At 45.5% G+C, this 21,126-nt stretch overlaps 1 protein-coding gene across 1 annotated transcript in view; it reads right to left on the bottom strand.

Annotated features, from left to right (window-relative positions):
- Positions 1–16,972, bottom strand: part of WNT3A (Wnt family member 3A) — a 103,365-nt gene extending 86,393 nt beyond the window's left edge. The window contains exon 1 of the mRNA XM_063168941.1: positions 16,653–16,972. Within this exon, the coding sequence (XP_063025011.1) occupies positions 16,653–16,723 (71 nt within the window). The 5' untranslated portion in view covers positions 16,724–16,972. The remainder of the gene's footprint in view (positions 1–16,652) is intronic.
- Between the last annotated feature and the right edge of the window lie 4,154 nt (positions 16,973–21,126).

The following is a 21,126-nucleotide window of genomic DNA, read 5'->3' as shown; positions in this document are numbered from 1 at the left end:
TTCTGATTCTCCTCTGACCAGGACACCCAGATAATTGTCGAGGCTTGAGAAGAAATACGGCCAGAGCTGTCAAGGATGTGTTTTAGCTCCTGAAGTGCCTCGTCCCCTGGTAAATCACACAGATATTGGATAGTCAAGGTTTTGCAGGTTGCCCTGCTCTCTGGCATTGCCAAAATGGGCCCTTGCATGCCAGAATCCAACAAGAGCCTGGCCTGCCCCATTCTGGAGCCTGTCTGCAGGACAGAATTCCTCAATTCATTCTGAGTGCCAGTGCAGGGGCAGCAGGAGCCACCACCAAGGCATCCATGGCTGTAAATTTAAAGTCTATACAAATACAATACAATAAATACAACAATATATACAATAAAGCCTATACAGCCTACACAAATCCTGAATTAGTTTCTCTGTTAGAATTTGGAGATTTTCTGGCCAATTGCAGATCTAGTGGCTCTGTTAGGAGGCTGTGCTGGGAACAGCCTCTGTTAGGCTGAGCTTGACCCTCTCATCCACCAGGAAACCAGACTACACACGAGTCAGCAGGACAAATTCTGAATTAGTTTCTCTGTTCGGAGAACAGAGAATTTTCTCCAGAATTTTTTGGAGAAAAGATAATTTTTTTTGGAGGATTTTCTCCAGAAAATTCGGAGATTTTCTGGCCAATTGCAGTTTTTGTGACTCTGTTAGGAAGCTGTGCTGGGAACAGCCCGTGTTAGGCTGGGCTTGACCCTCTCATTCACCAGCAGACCAGACTACACGTGAGTCAGCAGGACAAACGGACTCGATGCTCCTCCTCGGGATCACAGACTTCCCAATTGCCTGTGGGCAGCTTCCACCAAGGGTTTCAGTGGCCACGGAATTAGCACTGCCCTGTCTGATCCCCGATCTTCTGCTAATGTGCCTTATCTCTTCCCTTTCAACCGGGCTGCTTGCCCCATCTGTCTGGGCCGTGCCCTCACCCAGACCAAACCCAGTTCCCAATTTTCTCCCAGTTGCTCTCCTGCGAGTGACTCCGAGGTTTTGCAATCAATCCACTCATATCCGTGAGCCATCCTGCTAGCAAAAAAGCAGTGATGCGCTAAGCTCCTTCCTTCCGAAGATGGTATTCCTGTTAGCAGTGACTCAGAGTGAGCTGAGCCCTCGCATCCAGGACTTCTCCGCAGTTCTGACTGAGGCAGATTTAATCCAGCCTGGAGCGCGTGAGGATGGATGAGGCGATTTCTGGATTTAACGGTGGTAGAGATGTGGTTACACCTATTTTTGCAAACCCACAGTGGGATGGAGCTCAGCTAACCCAAGGTGTCTGAGAGTCAGGCAGCCAAATCTGTGCTGCTTAAAGCCCGTTCTCTCTGTGAGAGATATTCCTTAAACCTTCCCTACAGCCTCCTTGTGTGCAGAGCAGATGCATTTTAGATAAAGCAGGACTCATACCGACCGATCCTGCGACTTTGAGAGCTGAGAAAACACATAAAAATAATGAAGATATGTGGCCAAAAAATGACAGAAAGAGCCCCCTATTCTTTGTCTAAATATCTGAACTGTTACCACATATGACACCAGCAAGAGGTGTCAGAGGTTTTAGAGGTGTCAGCAATCTGTTAAGGCATCCTTCCTCATATTCCATCAATATCCCATCTCCTTGAGCAGAGACCATAATTTTCACACCTGCCTGAAAACCTCTAGAAACTCACCAGTTTCAGTGCCCACAGAATAACTCCTTGTTCTGCTTATGGTTTTCTTCAATTCACCCTGGTTTTGTGCAAGCTCAAAATCAACACCCCACACAAAATCAATACGATGGCACACAGCATGACCTTTAGCCAATATGTTTTTATGGAAAACTCCCAGAGCAACTACTTCAGATTTGGACAATCTCCAACCATATTTCGCTGTAAGAAACACTCATACTGTAAGAATAAAAATACTCATACTGTAAGAATAAAAAAAAAATTAAAACAAAAATTAGAGAGCGATAAAAATAGCTCAGCCATGAGAGGAAATAAGCACTTTAAAAAAAGCAACAGAGCTCATCCACTTTTCCTCAGGCTCAGGATGAGCTGAGGGTGTTCGTGGAGCAGTCACTGCACCCCACTGGCAAGGGGCAGCTCAATAAAATCAGCTAATTGATCACTCTGCAGCAATGCCATTGATAAATCTGAGGTGTAAAGCACAAATTATTTGCCCAAGCAGCCCCAAACTTCCCACCCAGCCTCTTGGGATGACCCAACCACAGCAGCTCTCAGGGCCTGGAGATTGAGCTGCCAGGTCCTTTCTGTACAGATTAAAAAATCAGCACAGTTTGGGAAAGGGGATGGGCTGGGCTGAGCTTCCCAGCCCCTGAATCCTTCACTGAGGAAAAATCATAGAAGACATCAATAAAAAATAATAGAATACATCAGAAGGGTGGATGGGGCTCTGAAGCACCTGGGATGGTGGGAGGTGTCCCTGCCCATGGATGGGCTCCAAAGTCCCATCCAACCCAAACCACTCTGGGATTCTGGGATCCACAGAAGGGCCCTGCCCTCAGAGCCTTCAGGATGGCTCCTCACCACCCCAAATCCATGGGATCAGGATTTGGGATGGTTCCCAGTCCTCCTGGTCTGGATCACTAATGCAGCTTCTTCCACAGCAAATTCATCTCCATGGCTGCTCCCAGAAATTGAAAGTTCACAAGAATTGCCTTCAAAAACCCTTCAGAGAGATGGAATTTTTGCTCAATTCCTTTACACCTGTGGAGAGCAACTCCAAGACTTCAAGTGAAGAGTTTTTTAAAGGGAATTTGGTCACTAAAGATTCACATTGAAGGGTGCTCCAATGGAAACACCTCTTTTCAGCACTGCACGTGTCTGTGTAGAATATAAAATGCCCAGATGCAAGTTCACAAGAATTCCCTTCAAAAACCCTTCAGAGAGATGGGACTTTTGCACAGTTCTTCCACACCTGTGGAAAGCAACACCTGGACTTCAAGTGAAGAGTTTTTGAAGGGAATTTGGTCACTAAAGATTCACATTGAAGGGTCCCCCAATGGAAATATCTCTTGAAGGGTCCTTCAATGGAAATATCTTTTTTCACCATTCCCCATGTCTGTGTAGAATATAAAATGCCCAGATGCAAATTCACAAGAATTCCCTTAAAAAACCCTTCTGAGAGATGGATTTTTTGCTCAATTCCTCTACATCTGTGGAAAGCAACACCAGACTTTAGGTGGAGACATTTTAAAAGGTGATTTTGTCACTAAAGATTCACATTGAAGAGTCTCCCAATGGAAATATCCCCTTTCAGCATTCCATGTGTCTGTATAGAACATAAAATGCCCAGATGCAAGTTCACAAAAATTCCCTTCAAAAACCCTTCTGAAAGATGGAATTTTTGCTCAGTTCCTCTACATCTGTGGAAAGCAATGCCAGGACTTCAAGTGAAGAGTTTTTTAAAGGGAATTTGGTCACTAAAGATTCACATTGAAGGGTCCTCCAATGGAGACATCCCCTTTCATCATTCCACATGTCTATGTAGAACATAAAATGCCCAGATGCTCCTGATTTTAGGAGTGTTTCAAAGCCAAACCTGACCTGTCTAAAGGGAGATATCTTTGTCCCAGTCATCCAGAATCCTCTTCCAGGCAATGGTTGGGAATCTGGGATGGGACGGGACTCACCTCACCCCAAAGCAAATGTCTGACAGGTGTCCGATGAGCTGGATCCCATCTCTCACCACTAACTCTGAAGGAAACTTCACTGCAAAATATTCAGGAAGATCCTCCCCCCAGGAGGGACAGAAACAAATCATAGATCTCCCCAAAAAAATGCATTAACTATATTTTTGTTTCTCCCAGTAAATTTTGCGCATCTTATCTGATGCCCAGTGGGATTCTCCTGACATTCAGGGGGTTTTGGATGGACTCCTCCCTGTCCAGACTGTCCCATTTCTTCCCAGCTACAGCAGGCTCAGGGAAAAAAAGGGAATTTCCCTCGTGTCCCTCAGCCTGATGAGGATTTAGAGCTGTTTTCTGTCACAGCCCTGGCTAGCAACGGGCCCCATTGTTGTTGTCCTGGGGGCAGAGGGACAGACTGAATAGAAAGCTTGGCAAGTGTTCAAGGACCTCCATTCCCGCTTCCCACCCCTCTATTAAACATTGGAAATATCCCTATTAATCATTGGAACTATCTCTATCAGACATTGGAAATATCTCTGTCAGACATTGGATATATCTCTATTAGAAATATCTCTATTAGACATTGGAAATATTTCTATTAGACATTGAAAATATATCTGTTAGACACTAGAAATATCTCTATTAGATATTGGAAATCTCTCTATTAGACATTGGAAATATATCTGTTAGACATTGAAATATCTCTATTAGATATTAGAAATATCTCTATTAAGATGTTGGAAATATCTCTAGTAGATATCGGAAATATCTCTACTAGACATTGGGAATATCTCTATTAGATATTAGAAATATCTCTATTAGATATTGGAAATATCTCTATTAGACAATGGAAATATCTCTATTAGATATTAGAAATATGTCTATTAGATATTGGAAATATCTCTACCAGACATTGGAAATATTTCTAGTAGATATTGGAAATATCTCTATCAGACATTGGAAATATCTCTATTAGACATTGGGAATATCTCTATTAGATATTAGAAATATCTCTATTAGATATTGGAAATATCTCTATCAGACATTGGAAATATCTCTACCAGACATTGGAAATATCTCTATCAGACATTGGAAATATCTCTATTAAAAACTGGAAATATCTCTATTAGACATTGGAAATATATCTATTAAATATTATAAATATCTCTATTAGATATTATCAATATCTCTATTAGATATTATGAATATCTCTATCAGACAATGGAAATATCTCTATTAAACATTGGAAATATCTCTATTAGATATTGGAAATATCTCTATTAGATATTAGAATATTAGAAATATCTCTATCGGACAAGGTGCACCCCTCTGGAGGCACAAGGAGCTCCTGCTCTGCTCAGAGAAATTTGGATTTGTCTCCCAGGCTCAGCTGCAGCAGAGATGGGCTCTGGCTTTTCTCCCTGGTGGGAATTCTGTTGGATAAAGCTGGCTGCCCTGGAAAGATGGGTGTGCACAATTTTTTGCTATAAAACTGCATCTTCCAGCAGAAATACAAACCTGGAAAGGGAAATTAAGAGGCATGGACTGGGAAAAGGTGGAAAGGGCTTGACTTCAGTGAACTGAGAGCAAAGCAAAGTCAGAGGAATTCTTGAAATGCACAAACATCTGTGGCTGTGTCCCTTTGCCAAGATAACTGTCAGGACAGGGAAATCACTTCAAATCTCTCCTTCTTAAGAAGTTTTGAGATAAAGTTCTATCACAATCTGGAGGTGATGACTTGTGGGTGTGGCTGGGGGACTCTGGATGTGCCCAAGAGCACGAGGAGGATGCGTTTGTTCCCTGGAGTGTCCTGGAGTAAATATTTTACAGAGAAAGCTGCAAAACCCTCAAAAGCCCCAAAATATCGAGAGCCTCAATATTTTACAGAGGAAGCTGCTGAGGCTTTCAGCAGCTGGGCTGAGACAGGACAAAAGATGAATTTCCAGAGGAGAGGGGTGGTCTGGAGGTTTTCAGAACCAACCTGGATGCCATGAATGTTCCTGCACCCATTCCAATACATCAATGAGCACTGAAGAGATTATAAAATACAGAGAAATGATGGATAAAAAGTTAATTACTTGGTTTCATCTATGTGAATTTATGCCTGGCAGCAGGAATGACAGATTTTAACAATTAGGAAATGGGCAAGTGTGCAAAGACTTTTGGGTATATTCTGAGCAAATCTGGATGATGTTGGTGGAGGTACCTCTGAGCTGGTCTCCTCAATCAAGCTGGCACAGGGGGTTTCACCAGCCAGGCTCCATCAAACACCTGAGACAGGAATTGCACCAGGAGAAAGTGCCCAGTTCTCCTCAAAGAAAGGAGCCAGGAGCCCCTGGCTTGGATGGGAATTCCAGCCATGGGGTGGATAAAGTGAATTCCACCTGAGGTTTTGCCTGCAGATGGACATGGAGTGATGCTGAGATGCTCTGGGATGTCTCCAGCTGCTGCCCAGGACAGAGCAGGTCACTAATGGATTGTGTGCAACCCCTGCCAGGCCTCTGGGGATGCCCAGGATGTCACCCAACCCTTCAACCTGGCATGGGCTCCTGGTGGGAACCTGGCCATGCCCATCTGTGCCATTCCAGGGAGGCCTGTTTAAACTGGGAACACTGGGAATGGGGCCTGGAGACCAGGAAATCTCCCAAACCTGTGATGAACCCCAGGCCAGGCTGGAAATGTGAGGGTCTGAGCTTGAGGAAGAGCTGAGGCACTCTCTGACCCTTCTCCAACCCACTCTGAGCCTGCAGAACCCCATGGGAGAGGAGAAATGACCCTCCCAGACAGCTGGAACCCCTTGCAGCTCTGGTGATGGAGAAGGGAACTGACCACGTACTCTGATGTGACTTTGCTGGCAAAACCTGAGAGTGCAAAGGTGCAAAAGGAGAAAAGAATTTCACAGCATGAAGGAATATCCACCTTGGGAAAGGGCAAGAGCATCTCAGCTAATAATTATCACTGAATCCATGGAAGAATTACTGAGTGGTTTGACACCAGGTCAGAAACTGTGCTGAGGAGGAGACCAAAGGCACCTGGAGCTCCTTTGATGGCCCAGTCTCTACAAATGCAAAGCTCCCTCTGGGCAGCAGCAGCAGCACCCAGATGGGAAGGGGGCTGTGAATATGCAGGTGACAAACCAGGAAGAGGCACAAACAGCACCTTTGTGATGCAGAACAGCCTGCCCTGGCTCCCGGGCTGCCTTTAAAGCCGTGCCCTATGTTAGGAGCTGAGAACAAGGCAGTTGATGCATCAGCTCTGCTTCCTCCCCTTGGCTTTTGGGAGCTCCTGCAGAATTTGGAGTGAACTGATGGATTTTTAGAGGTTGTGCTAAGACAACAGGAGTTAAATCCTGTCCTTTTTAAAGGGACAAAAGGGAAAAGAGAATGGATGGCACAGGATGGATGGAAACAGCTGGCATGGACATTTTCATGAGTGGTTTTTCTGCAAGACCAACCCCAGACCCGATCCAGCAAAGCTTTGATGGATTCCCCATGGGAAGGCTCCTGCCTGGGTGCTCCTCCAGTTCCAGGGTTAAACCCCACTGAACCATCCAGGCTGTGTCTCTGGGTGGTGACAGCAAAGCAGAGATGGGTTCAGAGAGACCTTTTGGAATGGGGACACTCCTGCTGCAGCCCTGGCTGGGCACGGGGAGGAGACCTGTGTGCTCTGCCATTAAAGTGCTTCTAAAGACCAGTGCTTCTGCCCTGCCATTAAAGCCCCTTCCTGTCACAGAATCACAGAATTCCCAGAATCACAGAATTCCCAGAACGACCAGGTTGGAGGAGACCTTCAAGGTCATCGAGTCCAACCCAGCCCCAACAGCTCAACTCAACCCTGGCACCCAGTGCCACATCCAGGCTGTGTTAAACACACCCAGGGATGGGGACTGCACCACCTACCCGGGCAGCCATTCCAGAACTTTATCACTCTTTCTGTGAAAACTTTTTCCTGTTATCCAACCTGTATTTCCCTTGGTGCAGCTTGAGGCTGTTTTCCCCATATTCCAGTGGGTTTAACCCCAGTTTAAACTGTCTGGGCAGAAATCACAGAGCTCCACACCACCAGAACAACGTGGGTGCCTCTTCAGAGCCTTCTCCTTCCCATCCACCATCTCCAGACCTCCCTCATCCTCCTCCTCTTTTTGCAGCCACACTGTTCATCCCCACAGGGACTTCTTTAGGAGCCAGCATGACTCCAGCACTGCTCTGGGAAGGGAATTTCCCTGTGGATGGGGTGGCACCTTTCCATCCCTGCTGTAGCACGAGGCTGTCAGCCCCAGGTGTGCTGCTCCCAGGGGCTCATCCTGGTGCAGAGCTTGCAGGATTCCCCTGGTGCTGGGTGCTGTCATTACCCCAACAAAGCCCTTTGAAACTCAGCTGGGCCCTTTGAATCAGCACTCGAGGAATCCAGAGCAAGGGCACAGCCCAGGGACAGCCCCTGCTCGTCCCGGTGGGATTTTCCTGCCCTCCCATGTGGCATTCACATTCTCTGGAAAAATCCCTTTGCAGCCAGGATTTTTCTCCTGGGAAGCTGAGAAGCCTCGGAGAAAAAGGAAAACAATTCTGCTCTCATTTGCTTCTCCTGGGTTGTGCTCCTTTGGAATGTATTGGGACATTGTTTACTCACAGGTGATTGTTCCATTGGATTCTGCTGTGAGTTGTTTTCACTCTTTGGCCAATCAAGGCCAAGCTGTGTCAGAACTCTGGAGAGTCACGAGTTTTCATTATTAGCTTTTTATCATTGAGTATCTTTTCTGTATTCTTTAGTATAGTTTATTATAGTATTATAGCATATTAGAGTATTAAATATATAGCATATTATAGTAGTATATATATAATATAGTATATAAAAATATATATTATATATTATATATCTTTATATACATAATATATATAATATTTTATATGTATTATATTTCTATATGATAAATAGTATTATAGTATAGTATTCTTTAATATAATATAGCTATATACTATGGTATAGTATATATAGCATTGTGTATAGTATATGTACTATATATACTATATTATATATACTATATTATATATATACTATATTATATATAATATATTATGTATACTAGTATACTGTATACTAATATATATAGTATATTATATATACTATAATATATAGCATATTATAGTATTTTATATATCATATATATATAAAATAATATATATTCTATATATTTATAATATGTATATAATATATATATATATAATATTTTATATATATACATACATAGATAGTATTATATTTTCCATTCTTTAATATAATATAGCATCATAAAATAATAAATTACCCTTCTGAGAACATGGAGTCAGATCCATCATTCCTCCCTGCCATGGGGCACCCCACAAATACAACACTCCTGTGCATACAAAGGAAAAACATCTGCTCCTCATGAGGTCTGAGGTGGAATAATCCCCTCCTCCTGTGCCCATGCTGAGCACCAGTGGTGCAGGGATTGTTGCAGGGGCTGCAGGAGCAGCATTGTTGCTGCATGGCTGGAGCTGGGTAGGAGGGAATTGAGATGGAAGCAGGAAAGGGATCCTGCAGGGTTGGGATGGAGACACCAGGGAGTCAGCCTGACTTCCCCTGCTGCAATCAGCAAGCCTTGATTCTCAGAATCAATCCGAAATCCTTGATTTCCCTCTCTAGGAGACACCAGAGTAAAAATCAAGGCTCCTCCAGCCTTAATCTTTTAGAAGGAATGGTCAAGAAGTCTTTTTTTGGCCAACAGAAATTAGTATGATTCCCATCCCTCAGCTCCAGCTACCCTGCTTGAAGATGTCTCCGCTCCCTGCAGGACCAGATGACCTTTAACAGGTTCCCTCCAACCCAAACTATTCCAAGCACTCAAAACCTTTCCATAGAGAATTGTCAGAGAATTCTCAATTCAAATGTCTGCAAAGGACACGTTCCACCTCCAGGGTTACCTGGAAATATCTGGGGAGCAACAGGATTCACTTTTCTTTATCTGAGTTAGGAAAGGCTTTTTATTGGATGCAATTCCTTCAGCCAATGCTTTGAATATTGAGTTGCTGGTTTTCAGGTTAATTTCTCTAATAAAGTCCTCTTAAAATGGAAAGGAAAAATCAATTAATACATAGCAGAACAACACGATTTGATAAAATGAGTCTGAAAGCTGAGCAGATGAGGGATTTGGGATTTTCTATAGCACACACTGGGCTCTCTGGGGAAATCCCAGCCCTCCCCATGTTCCAAACAGGGACTTCTTGCTAAAACTTTACAAAACTTTCAGTTCCTGCTGAGAAAAAACCTCCTGGTGTGATCCTGGTTCAGTTATTAATCTCAACAGAACTGGACTATGCCAGGAAGAACACAAACACCACCAGAGTTCGTTTCTTCAGTCTCATCAGAAAAATGGAGATGGGAAATTATTTCCCTTTCCCTTTGCACACAGCATGGACAAGAACTGGTTTTTACCACTCAAATCTGCACAGAAATATCCCTGGACCCTTTTCCTTGTACCCCACTGGTGCTTGGGTGGAAAGCACCCATCCCAAATCCCAACTGGTGTCTGAGAGGGGCCTAAACCATCACTCTGTGATTAATCTCTGCCTGGAAAAACAGGGCTGGCTGAGATCCTGCTGTCGTGGCGATAACACAGGTACAAAAAGGCAACTCCAAGGTTTGGCACAGAGGTGGATGCAGAGCAATTGCACTGCTCCACTTGTTGGAATCCAAAATGCAGGGAGCTCTCAGAACTTTGGGCCTGGCAGGCAAAGCTTAGAATGAAACCCAGGAGTTGATCTGAGACCTTGGAAAAGGCTTCCAAACTGAGGTGCTAGAAGTGAGAATGTGGAGTTATAGTTAAAAGCAGAGACACTTTCAGCTAAGTAGAAGAAAGTTTAGAGACATGTTAAACTAAGTAGAAGAAAGTTTAGAGTTTAAGATACAGAAAAAAATAAATGTAGTTACAAAGGTAACAAGAAGTTTTTGTAGGTTTGTATGTCATGACATGAGTGGCTAAGAAAGCTTACACTGTAGCACGGGTACATAAGATGAAATATTTAAAGATTGGATCAAAAGCATAAATATCCTTAATGGCAGTGGTTTATTGGTCAAGAACCCCTTAAAAAGTCTTGAACTAAGGGTTTTGTGACCTTCTGAACCACGCAGCGAAGGTGTGAGCTGAGCTCGACCTTCCTGCCTATGTAGAAGACAAGAAAAATAATTTTTTTTTTTTCCATCATCAAAACCAACTGAGAGGTCCTGTCCCTAACTCAGCCCAAATTCCCACATACCCTGATGGATTTTAACATCTCCCCATGACCTGCTGCAGCAGGGGAGGAGACACAGGTGAATTCCAGCACCTGACCCCAGCCAATGGAGCAGAGGAGTGGGGAGATGCAATTCACACCTGGGAGCCCCAGAGATGGCAGCAGGAGCTGGGCTGGCCCTCAGGTGACCTCCCAGGGATGATCACCCCAAGGCAAGCAGGGCTGGGTTGGTCCTGCAGACCAGGATTGGGTTTCTCTCACTTTCAAACAGGAGCTGTTGACCCTCCTTGAGGGGGACAAACCCCAGAAAAGAGCAGAGAGCACCAGGAAGGAGCTCATCCCTGCCCTGCTGCTGCTGTGGGGATGCCACAGTGTGGTGGCTCCAGCTGTGGGTTTCTCTGGGTCTGGACTGAAGGCACTTGAGATGTTATTTCATGTTCACACTCAGGTGTTTATTGTTTCTTATCAGTAAAACAGTCTCACTGCTGGGAGTTCAGCTTTTCATTAGAAGGCACAAAATGGCCAACAATCTCTTGATCCAAGGGTTTTTAAGACTAAACTATCCCATTAAGTATCAAGCTGCGCCAAGGGAGATACAGGCTAGAATTACAGAGGAGGTTTTTCACAGAAAGAGTGGTCAAATACTGGAATCATCCACCTAGGGAGGTGGTGGAGTCACCATCCCTCGACGTGTTTAAAAAAAGACTGGATGTGGCACTTGGTGCCATGATCTAGTTGAGGTGTTGGAACATGGGTTGGACTCAATGATCTTAAAGGTCTCTTCCAGCCTAGAAATTCTGTGATTCTGTGATTAAGAGCTGACACCTGGATTATTTTCCCTTTTAACCCAATAACTGATCCCACAGAGCTGCCATGAGGACTTTTCTGCCCAATTACAAAATGCCACCCAAAACCCATGGAGAAGGAGGAAGAAGCAGCATGAAGAAGAAACCCAGGATGACACCCTGTGCCCTCCATCTTGCTGCCATCCACAACACACTAAAAACCCCAAACCCTCAATTTCTCACCCAGTGACACACCCACACTGCTCTCTATGATCTATTGCACACTTTGGTGGATTCTTGTCTACCTTGAAGTCTGGGAAACTTTCTCCATGGATGAGGGTCAGAGTCAGTGCTGCCCTGGGGGTCAGGGCAGCCCAGAGCAGACACAGAAATATTCCCAGTGCCCTGGGTTTGCACACCACAGAGCAGGGACAGGCTCAGGAGCTGCACTGAGCATTGCTGGATGATGTCCCTGCTGCTGGCAGGGCCCCCTCGACCTCACAACTCCCGAATTGCAAAAAAAAACCACAGAGGAAAGAGCTGCTGGATCCCTCTCCCCAGCCCTCGCAGAAAGGGGATCCTGCAGCACATCACATCCCGCAGGGGTGAGGAAATCCGTGGATGTGCTGAGGAATGAGAGCAAAGCCACAGTGGGGAAATGTCTGCACACACATCCCCATCCTCTTGTTCCACTGGAACTCCTCTTCCCATCCCTCTCCAGGCACAGAATTTAACCCCACACATCCCCAGGCTGCCTCACACCCAGCAGAAATGATGCCAGTTACTTTTTCCTACACCAAAGGGCTCTCCCTGTACTTCCAGCTCAGCCCAGAGAGCCTTTTTTTTCTTCTTTTCCTGCTTTCTTTTAAGTTAGTACTGTTCATTTTTTTGATTTGTTAAAAAAAAAAATTAATAATTAAAAAAAAAGAGATTGGAATGAGTGAAGGAAGGTTGAGGGAGCAGCATCCTGGGCTGCAGGAGGATAAAATTCCCAGCATGGAAGCTCTGTGTTAATTTTTATGGATTCTTTTTTTTTCCCCCCCTTCTGAATCATTTCTGCCCACTGGCTGTGTTCAGGCCAAGTCAGGCCACTTAGCACAGATTGATAAATGAAATAAATAAAATTAAAGGGTTTTAGCCCCCCAATTCCATGTGGAGTCAGTCAAGCCAGTGCAAACCAACAGGAAAAAGGTTAAATTCTGCTCATGCTGCTCCTGTGACTCCCCCCAGGACAGGGAACAGGTTACATTTAATCCTCCCTCACCCAGGAATTTTGCTTCAAAATTCCCTCAACCTTCCTTCCCCCATCCCAATCTCTTTTTTTTAATATTCTCTCTCTCTCTTTTTTTTTTTTTTTTTTTTAACAGACCAAAAAATGAACAGCACTAACTTAAAAAAAAAAAAAAGCAGCAAAACCCGAAAACCATCTGATTTTTGCAGTTAATCTGGCCCCTGGGTGTGGGAGAGCCTGTTGCTGCTCTAGGTTGAGCAGCTCAGTGCTGCACTGCTCTGGGGAAGGTCCCGTGGGGTTCCTGAGGCACAAAAAACCCCAAAACATCAATCCCAACAGCAACCAGCCCCTCTCCTTGGATTATTGTTAAACCATTATTTCCAAAGCTTCTTTTTATCCCGGTTTATAAATGAATTATTTGCTGATTTTTTGATTTTTTAAGGAACTCACAGAGCCTCCCCTCCCACCCCCAGCATCATCAGGGAGGGATCTTTTCCTTTTTTCTCCACTGAGCTTTTCCCAAAAGCTCCCAGGAATGTGGGAATCTGCTGGGTCTGGCTCCAACAGGTGCCCTGTGCCGTGCTGGGAGCAGCAAATTGAGCAGCTCAGCCTAAAAATGAGTTCTGAGAGGGCAGACAGAGCTTACAACACCTGATCCCCATGAGAAATTTACATTTTGGGGCAACATTTTAGCAAAACTCGCAGGAAAGTTTCATTTCTCAGCCATTGCTTTTTGCAGGGATTTTCTCCAAGTGTCAATATCCACAGGATGAGCTGATGCTTTAATTAGATTTAGTGGGGAGGGGGGCACAATTTGGGGCTGGTAAATGACAGATTTTCTGCTCTAAACACCCAAAATCACTGTGAGCTGATAGAAGGGAGATGCTTGGGGTGGGATGTGACCAGACTTAAAAATTCCTGATTCTCTCTTCCAAAAAATAAAAAATAGGAAAACAACAACAAAAACAACAACAAAAACAACAACAAAAACAACAACAAAACAGAAGGAGGAGCGGGACACGATGAAATGAAAATCAAATCAAGCAGCAGGGTGGATTTTGGTGAATTTGGGACCTGGCCTGGCAGAGAAGGAATTTGGGATGTGCATCCTGGGCCACCTTGCAGACCCCAAACCCCACATCCCCAGGGCTCATATCTCACTTGGGGATGAATGAAGAGGGAAATGTTGGGGATGAATGAAGAGGGAAATGTTAGGGATAAATGGAGAGGGAAAGGTTTGGGGATAAATGAAGAGGGAAAGGTTTGGGATGAATAAAGAGGGAAAGGTTTGGGATGAATAAAGAGGGAAAGGTTTGGGATAAATGAAGAGGGAAAGGTTGGGGATGAATAAAGAGGGAAATATTTGGGGATGAATGAAGAGGGAAAGGTTGGGGATGCATAAAGAGGGAAAGGTTTGGGGATGAATAAAGAGGGAAAGGTTTGGGGATGAATAAAGAGGGAAAGGTTGGGGATGAATAAAGAGGGAAAGGTTGGGGATGAATAAAGAGGGAAAGGTTGGGGATAAATAAAGAGGGAAAGGTTGGGGATGCATAAAGAGGGAAAGGTTTGGGGATGAATAAAGAGGGAAAGGTTGGGGATGAATAAAGAGGGAAAGGTTGGGGATGAATAAAGAGGGAAAGGTTGGGGATAAATAAAGAGGGAAAGGTTGGGGATGAATAAAGAGGGAAAGGTTGGGGATGAATAAAGAGGGAAAGGTTTGGGGATAAATGAAGAGGGAAAGGTTTGGGATGAATAAAGAGGGAAAGGTTTGGGATGAATAAAGAGGGAAAGGTTTGGGGATAAATGAAGAGGGAAAGGTTTGGGATGAATAAAGAGGGAAAGGTTGGGGATGAATAAAGAGGGAAAGGTTTGGGGATAAATGAAGAGGGAAAGGTTGGGGATGAATAAAGAGGGAAAGGTTTGGGAGGGCGAGGGGAATTTGGGCAGCCAATGCAGCAGCTCCGGGCCTCTCCCGCGACTCCCCCAGCCCGATCCAGCCCCGCTTTGCATTTCCATGGCCCGAGGGGGGTTTGGCCTTGCGAAAGAACCGTCTGAGAGCCCCGGGGAGCTTCGGGGGGGAGAAGCCACCCCGGAGCCCGCGGTGTCACCGGGGAGAAGCAGCAGAGCCCGCGGTGTCACCGCTGCTGTCACACCTGGGGATGCCCCGCTCGGGTGGCACCTCCTGCCCCCATGCCCACGGCATTTTCCCATCTTTTACCCATTTCCCGCAGCTCCGTGGACCGAGGGGACACGGGGGACACAGGGGGGACACAGGGGGGACAAGGGGGGCCGGGACCGCCGGGTGACAAGCGAATATTTATGTCGGTATTAGAGGAATGCGTTTCCTTCTCCAATCAGGAATGCGAGCAGAGTTTCTAATTATAAGTTAGATGGTGGCTGGCAATAAAAGATTGCTTTTTAATGACTCCCGTCCAGGTGCTCTCTCTCTCTCCTCTCGCTCTGCCTGTCTTCCCAAGCGCACATTTGCATTTTATTGCTGCTTTTTTTTCCCTCTTTTTTTTTTTTTTTTTCGTTTCTTTTTTTTTTTTTTTTCCCTCCCATCCCAACGAATTCCCTGCTTTCAGACATACCTGAAATAGTTGCAGAGGCTGCTGCCTTCACCACCCTCTCACCTCTGCACCGCCGGACAAGGGGGGGGACCGCGCATCCCGCACCCGCGGACGGGGGGGGGAGCACGGGTTAATTGATTAAAAAAATCAATTAAAAAATGAATAACAGCACGGGGATGATTTTTTGGTTGTTGTTTTTTTAAGGGGGGTGCTTGGGAGCCCCCCGGCTGAGCCCGCGGAGCCTCCCCGCGTTAGGGCTTCCCCGAGCGAGCGCAATTAGCTGCGCGGGTAATTAGAGCCGATCGTGCGCCTACATGCCTTGCCCAGCACCATTTGCTTTTCGTGGGGGAGCGAGCGAGATTTTTCTCTTAAAGGCGTAGGGTGCAGAGCGGGGGGGAAAAGGAGGAAAAGCGGCGAAACCCCCCCCAAAAAACGAGGCGCGCATCGCCGCGCTGAGGGCGCGCGGGTTCTGCGCGGATTCTGCGCGGGTTTTGCGCCGATTTTGTCTCCCCCAGCCCCGACTTTGCTGCGCCTTCCCCCAGCCCGGCTTGTGCAGCTTCACCTCCTTTTCCTTCCCCTTCCCCACCCCTATTTTTCTTTTTTTTTTTTTTAATTTACCCCTCAATATTCCTTAACGCGAAAGGAGGGGGGGGGGGGGGTAATAAAAGCAAATAAAAGCAAATAAAAGCAAATAAAAGCAAATAAAAGGCACCCAAAAGTTTTGCCGCTTTCCCCCCTTCTCCTTCCACCTGACTGGCTCGAAATCACCTTGAAATGCTCATGTCAACTTCTATCATTATCTCTTTAATTCAGGCAGCGCCTTTTGTTCTTCACAGGAGAGGATCAAAGCGCTCAGAGAGGGGAAAAAAAAAAAATAAAAACTTTCCGATCGCTCCCTCTCGCTCTCTCTCTTTTACAGTAGGAGAAGGAGAGATCAGGTATAACCCAGTCAAAATAAACAAAGTGAATGCATAAATAAAAGAGGTGAAATGCAGGTTCTAAGAACTTGCTGGCGCTGGAACAATCCCACCTCTTTAGCTGAGTGGCAACGAAAGGAGAATTTCAAGTCATCTTTAAGCGCAGGGGTTGCAGAGAAAGCAGAGGAGGGGAAAAAAATAAATGAAAATGAGCGAAAAAAAAAAAAAAAAAAGAAGAAGAATAAAAACTTACCACCAGATTGGGTAACTTGACAGAGCCTGACTCAACCCACAGAGAAACAGGAAATATCCAAAAGAGGCCATTGATGAAAAGTTGTCTTTCTTTTTTTTTTTTTTTTTTTTTTGTTAACCAGAGTTGCCAAAAATCTTCCTTTCTTCTGAGGCAGGATGATTATTTTAATAATAATAATAATAATAATGCACAATAATTTAAACCAAGGAGAAAAAAAAAAAAAAAAAAGTCAAATGAAGTGAACTCAACCCGACCAGGTAAATCCTCTCTTGCTTCCTTCTACTACTCTCAAGGAAAAAAAAAAAATCTCCGAGAGGTTAAAAAACTCTTCTCTCAGCCAAGACACTGAAGGCAAATATTAAAAAAAAAAAAAAAAAAAAAAAAAAAAAAAAAAGAAGAAGAAAAAAAAAAAAGTTTGAAGTAGCTCTCTTAAAAAGGACCCAATCAGCACTTATTGCCAAAGGGAGAATTCTGATGCTTTGGCTTGTTCTGTCAATCAGGAGCGTGAAGTCAGGAATGAGCTAATTGCGAGGAGATAGTGTTTTAATACTCATTAGGGGGCACGTTGGCCCACAAGCCAAGGGATAAAATGTAGTTTTAAAAAGGGGAAGGAAGATTTAGGGGGTTTAAATAGACAGGGGGGACCCCTGTGGATTTGGGTAGCTATAACAACCTGCCCGGATTTCACTCCCTGGGTCGAAGCTACTAAAATGCAAAAAAAAAAAAAAAAAAAAAAAAAAAAAAAAAAAAAAAGTGTGAAAGGTTGTTGGTTTTTTTTTTTTTCCTCTTCTTCTTCTTTTAAAAATTAGTATTTTCTCAATTTTCTCCTTCTTGCCATTCTGTCGTCTTCTTCTTCTTCTCAAAGCTCCATTTCCTCACGGGGACCGTTGGGATGTATTTGAAGTAAAACTTTCTAGAAACTTTCGCTTGGTCTCTTTTTTTGGGGGCTTTTTTTGCTCCTTTTTTCATGGGGAAAAAAAAACAAAACCAAAAAAAAACCCAAGAGGATTTCCACCCAGGCACGCAGCCCCTTCCCCAGCAGTCCAGGCAGCCGCAGACCCAAGAGCTCCACTGAAGACATCTGCTAAAAAATCGACTTTTTCCATGCAAATCTCCAAAGGGCTCCTTCAGCTCATCCCAATTTCCAGGAATCCCAACCCCGGACATTTGGGAAGGCGCCGCTGCAACGACTTCATCCACCAGATCCACCCCACAGGGCACCAGTAATTGAGCTCTTTTTTAATTTCTCTCTCGCCACATTGTCCCCATTTCTCTCTTTTCAGCGCCGGTGGTGGGGGGTGAATTTTGCATTTCTGCCGTACCCAAAAAATTCGGATTTTTTTTTTTTTTTTTTCCATGGGGGCAGAAAGTACCAAAAAAAAAAAAAAAAAAAAAAAAGAGGGGAATGGGGGGGAATCATCATTAATATTATTATAAAGATGTAGCTCCTGGATTCCCGGTCCGTGGTGGGATTTGCTGCTGCTCTGGAACATATTGGTGAAAGCTGGCTGGGGCTGGGAGCAAGTGTCACCCACAGCTGACAGGCGTCCCCTTCCCCTGGCTCATTTGAAAGGGGCTGGAGAGGCGAAAAGAGGGGATGGAGGCATTGCCTGGGCGAGGAGAGATTTCTCCCGATCCTCTTTTCCATGGTTTTATATATATATTTATATTTAATTTGTTTTTTGTGGTTGTATTGCTTGCCGCCCGTTTTTGGGTTTTTTTTCCCCTGCGTTTTATCACTTATTTTGTTGTTTTTTTAAAAGGATTCAGCGAGCTGGAGGAGATTTTATTATTTATTTATTTCATTTATTTCTTTCTTTATTACTATTTATTTATTAAAATAAATATTTTAATTAATTTATTTATTTTATCCGCGAATCAGAAAAACCTCTGTGGCTCGCAGGGAACAAAGCGAGGCACAATTTTTAATGACTTTGTTGGGGGAAGCCTCGCAAAACCCCGCATTAACTCAAATCAAAATGCGCTTTCATCCTCATTAAGAGCCGCATTTATATTTTCCCTGAGTAGGGAATATTTCTATTTACACGCACAGGGCTTTTACATGCATATATATTTATAAAGATATGTTTGTGTGGAGCTAGATGGGAGAGATAGATTCATTCTAGTGAAATTATACTAGAAACGCAGTTCATTCGGGGATATTTAAATTCGCCGGGAATTTTGGCAGGGGTCGGGCCCTGATTATTTTCTTTTCGGCTTGGATGACAAGCGATTGCAAATGCGAGCTCTGGCAAAGCGCTCCGAGATTTTAATCGCGGAGCGGAGCCGATCCCAGCGCCTTCCAGAGGGGGGAACGGATGCTCTGCGAGGCTGCTCTCCCCAGCAAATCCCCGCCGTGTCGATGCCGCGATTATAGCCAGGGTATTAAATTCAAATCCACCCTCCTCCTTGGGCAGCTCCCCCGAACCCCCCAAGGGGGCTGGAGGAGGGAATTTTATTGCATAAGGTGGGATTGAGGGAAAAGGAGGAGGAGTGGTGGTGGTGGTGTGGTGTGTGTGTGTGTGTGAAAAATCATCTTAAGGACTTTCCCTGTGTATTAGAGAAAATCCCATCCAATTATAGCATTACTGGAAAGAACCAAACACTGCGACTTTCAAAGGAGGGGATTTCTCCGTCTTTTCAAGTGGAATTGCTCACGCTGCAGACTGGAACACACACACACACACACTCACACACAGCCAAAGGGCAGGACGCACGGACAGACGGACGGACGGGGCAGGACACACATCCCTCCCGGCTAATCTGCCCCTCCTTTTGTTCCTGCGAACATCTCCCCAAGGCTCTGCCCCTCCCTGCAGGAAGCAGCTTTACCTGCAGGTACAAATTCAGCCACTCTCCCTTTTCTTTGCTTCCCCCCCTCTCTTGGCTCTGCAGCTGCCGCTGGCTTGGGGAGGAGGAGGATGGAGATAATCCACTTTGTCAGGGGCGGACAGACACACAGACACGGCCCGGGATGGGCCGCCTTGCCTCTCTCTGACGCCAGCAGCTTCTCATGACGCTGATCCCAAGGTTTGGGCTGGCTGAGGGTTATTCCCAGCCCCAGGAATTGGAGATCTGTCAGCAGAGTCACTTCTGGATCTCCAAGGGCCGGGTTTTGCATTAGAATCTCAAAAAAAAAAAAAAAAAAAAAAAAAAGCTACCAAGCCTTAGGGATACAGGGCAGCCTCAGGGAGGTGAGGCCAAAGCTGCAGTGTTTTCTCCCAAAGGCTGACTTAGGGCCAGGCTGGTCCCTTTTTCCTAAATATCTGCACATCATTCAGACACACGTTGGGATGGGCAGGACCTTTGGCTTCTTCTCTCTTGGATCTGCTCACCAATATCTGGGGAGTTTTTTGAGGGGAGAAAGTGCCCAGAGGATCTGGGAAATTGTGAGCACTGTGGCTGGCTCTGACACCAGCAGCTTTTAGTGATGCTGATCCCAAAGTTTGGGCTGGCTGAGGGTTATTCCCAGCCCCAGGAATGCTCCTGGGCATTGGATATCTATCAGCAGAGTTACTTCTCAACCTCCAAGGGTCGGATTTTGCATTAGAATCTCTAAAAAAAATTGCCAGGGGCCTTAGGGATGCAGGGAAGGTGGCACTGCTGGAGTTTGGCTGCCCAAAGCCTCAGAGTTTTCTCCCAAGGGATGATTTAAGGCCAAGTTGGTCCCTTTTCCCCAAATATTTGGGAATATATCAGATACACGTTGGGATGGGCAGGACGTTTGACTTCTCTCCTGGACCTGCTCATCAATATTGGGGAGTTTTCAGAGGAGAAATTGCCCAGAGAAGCTGTGACTGCCCCTGGAAGTGTCCAAGGCCAGGTTGGACGGGGCTTGGAGCACCCTGGGATGGGATGGGATGGGATGGGATGGGATGGGATGGGATGGGATGGGATGGGATGGGATGGGATGGGATGGGATGGGATTGAAGGTCCCTTCCAACCCAACCCATTCCAGGATTCTGTAACCCCTCAAGAACCTGCTGCAGGAGCAGGAGCAGGAACTGGACAACTCCAATGACCCAGCTGGGACAGGGAAAAGGGGATGGGAGGACACGTGGGGCTGGAATGTGGAGGCAGTGCTGCTTCTGTCCTGCTGACTCACCCTGGCAGCTCCAGGGGCCACCTGAGCCTGTCAGGAGAGCCGGATTTGGGGACATGAGTGATGCCCAGAGCAGGCACCACCACAGGCAGCAGCTGCTCCCACGACAGGCTCATCCAGGCTGTTCCCATCCCACAGGAAGAGATGAGGGAGCTCTGCAGCAATCCAGACTGGTCACAATTCCCAAATAACCCCTGAGTCACTGCTCCTGCTCTCCCTGTGCCTGTGCCCTCCATGGCAGAGGCTGCAGGATGGGAGGATCACCCTCATGGAGACCCCACCAGAACAAACTCCTTGTGGGGATGAAGGTTTTGTTTCATTTTAGTGGAGGACACCAGTGATTCAGCCCTTCCCTCCTTCCCATCTGAATTC

The sequence above is a fragment of the Melospiza melodia genome, chromosome 1 (assembly GCF_035770615.1).
Source record: "Melospiza melodia melodia isolate bMelMel2 chromosome 1, bMelMel2.pri, whole genome shotgun sequence".
Classification (NCBI taxonomy): Eukaryota; Metazoa; Chordata; class Aves; order Passeriformes; family Passerellidae; genus Melospiza; species Melospiza melodia.
The sequence above is the reverse complement of the archived record's forward strand: the minus strand, read 5'-3'. Positions and strand labels throughout refer to the sequence as shown.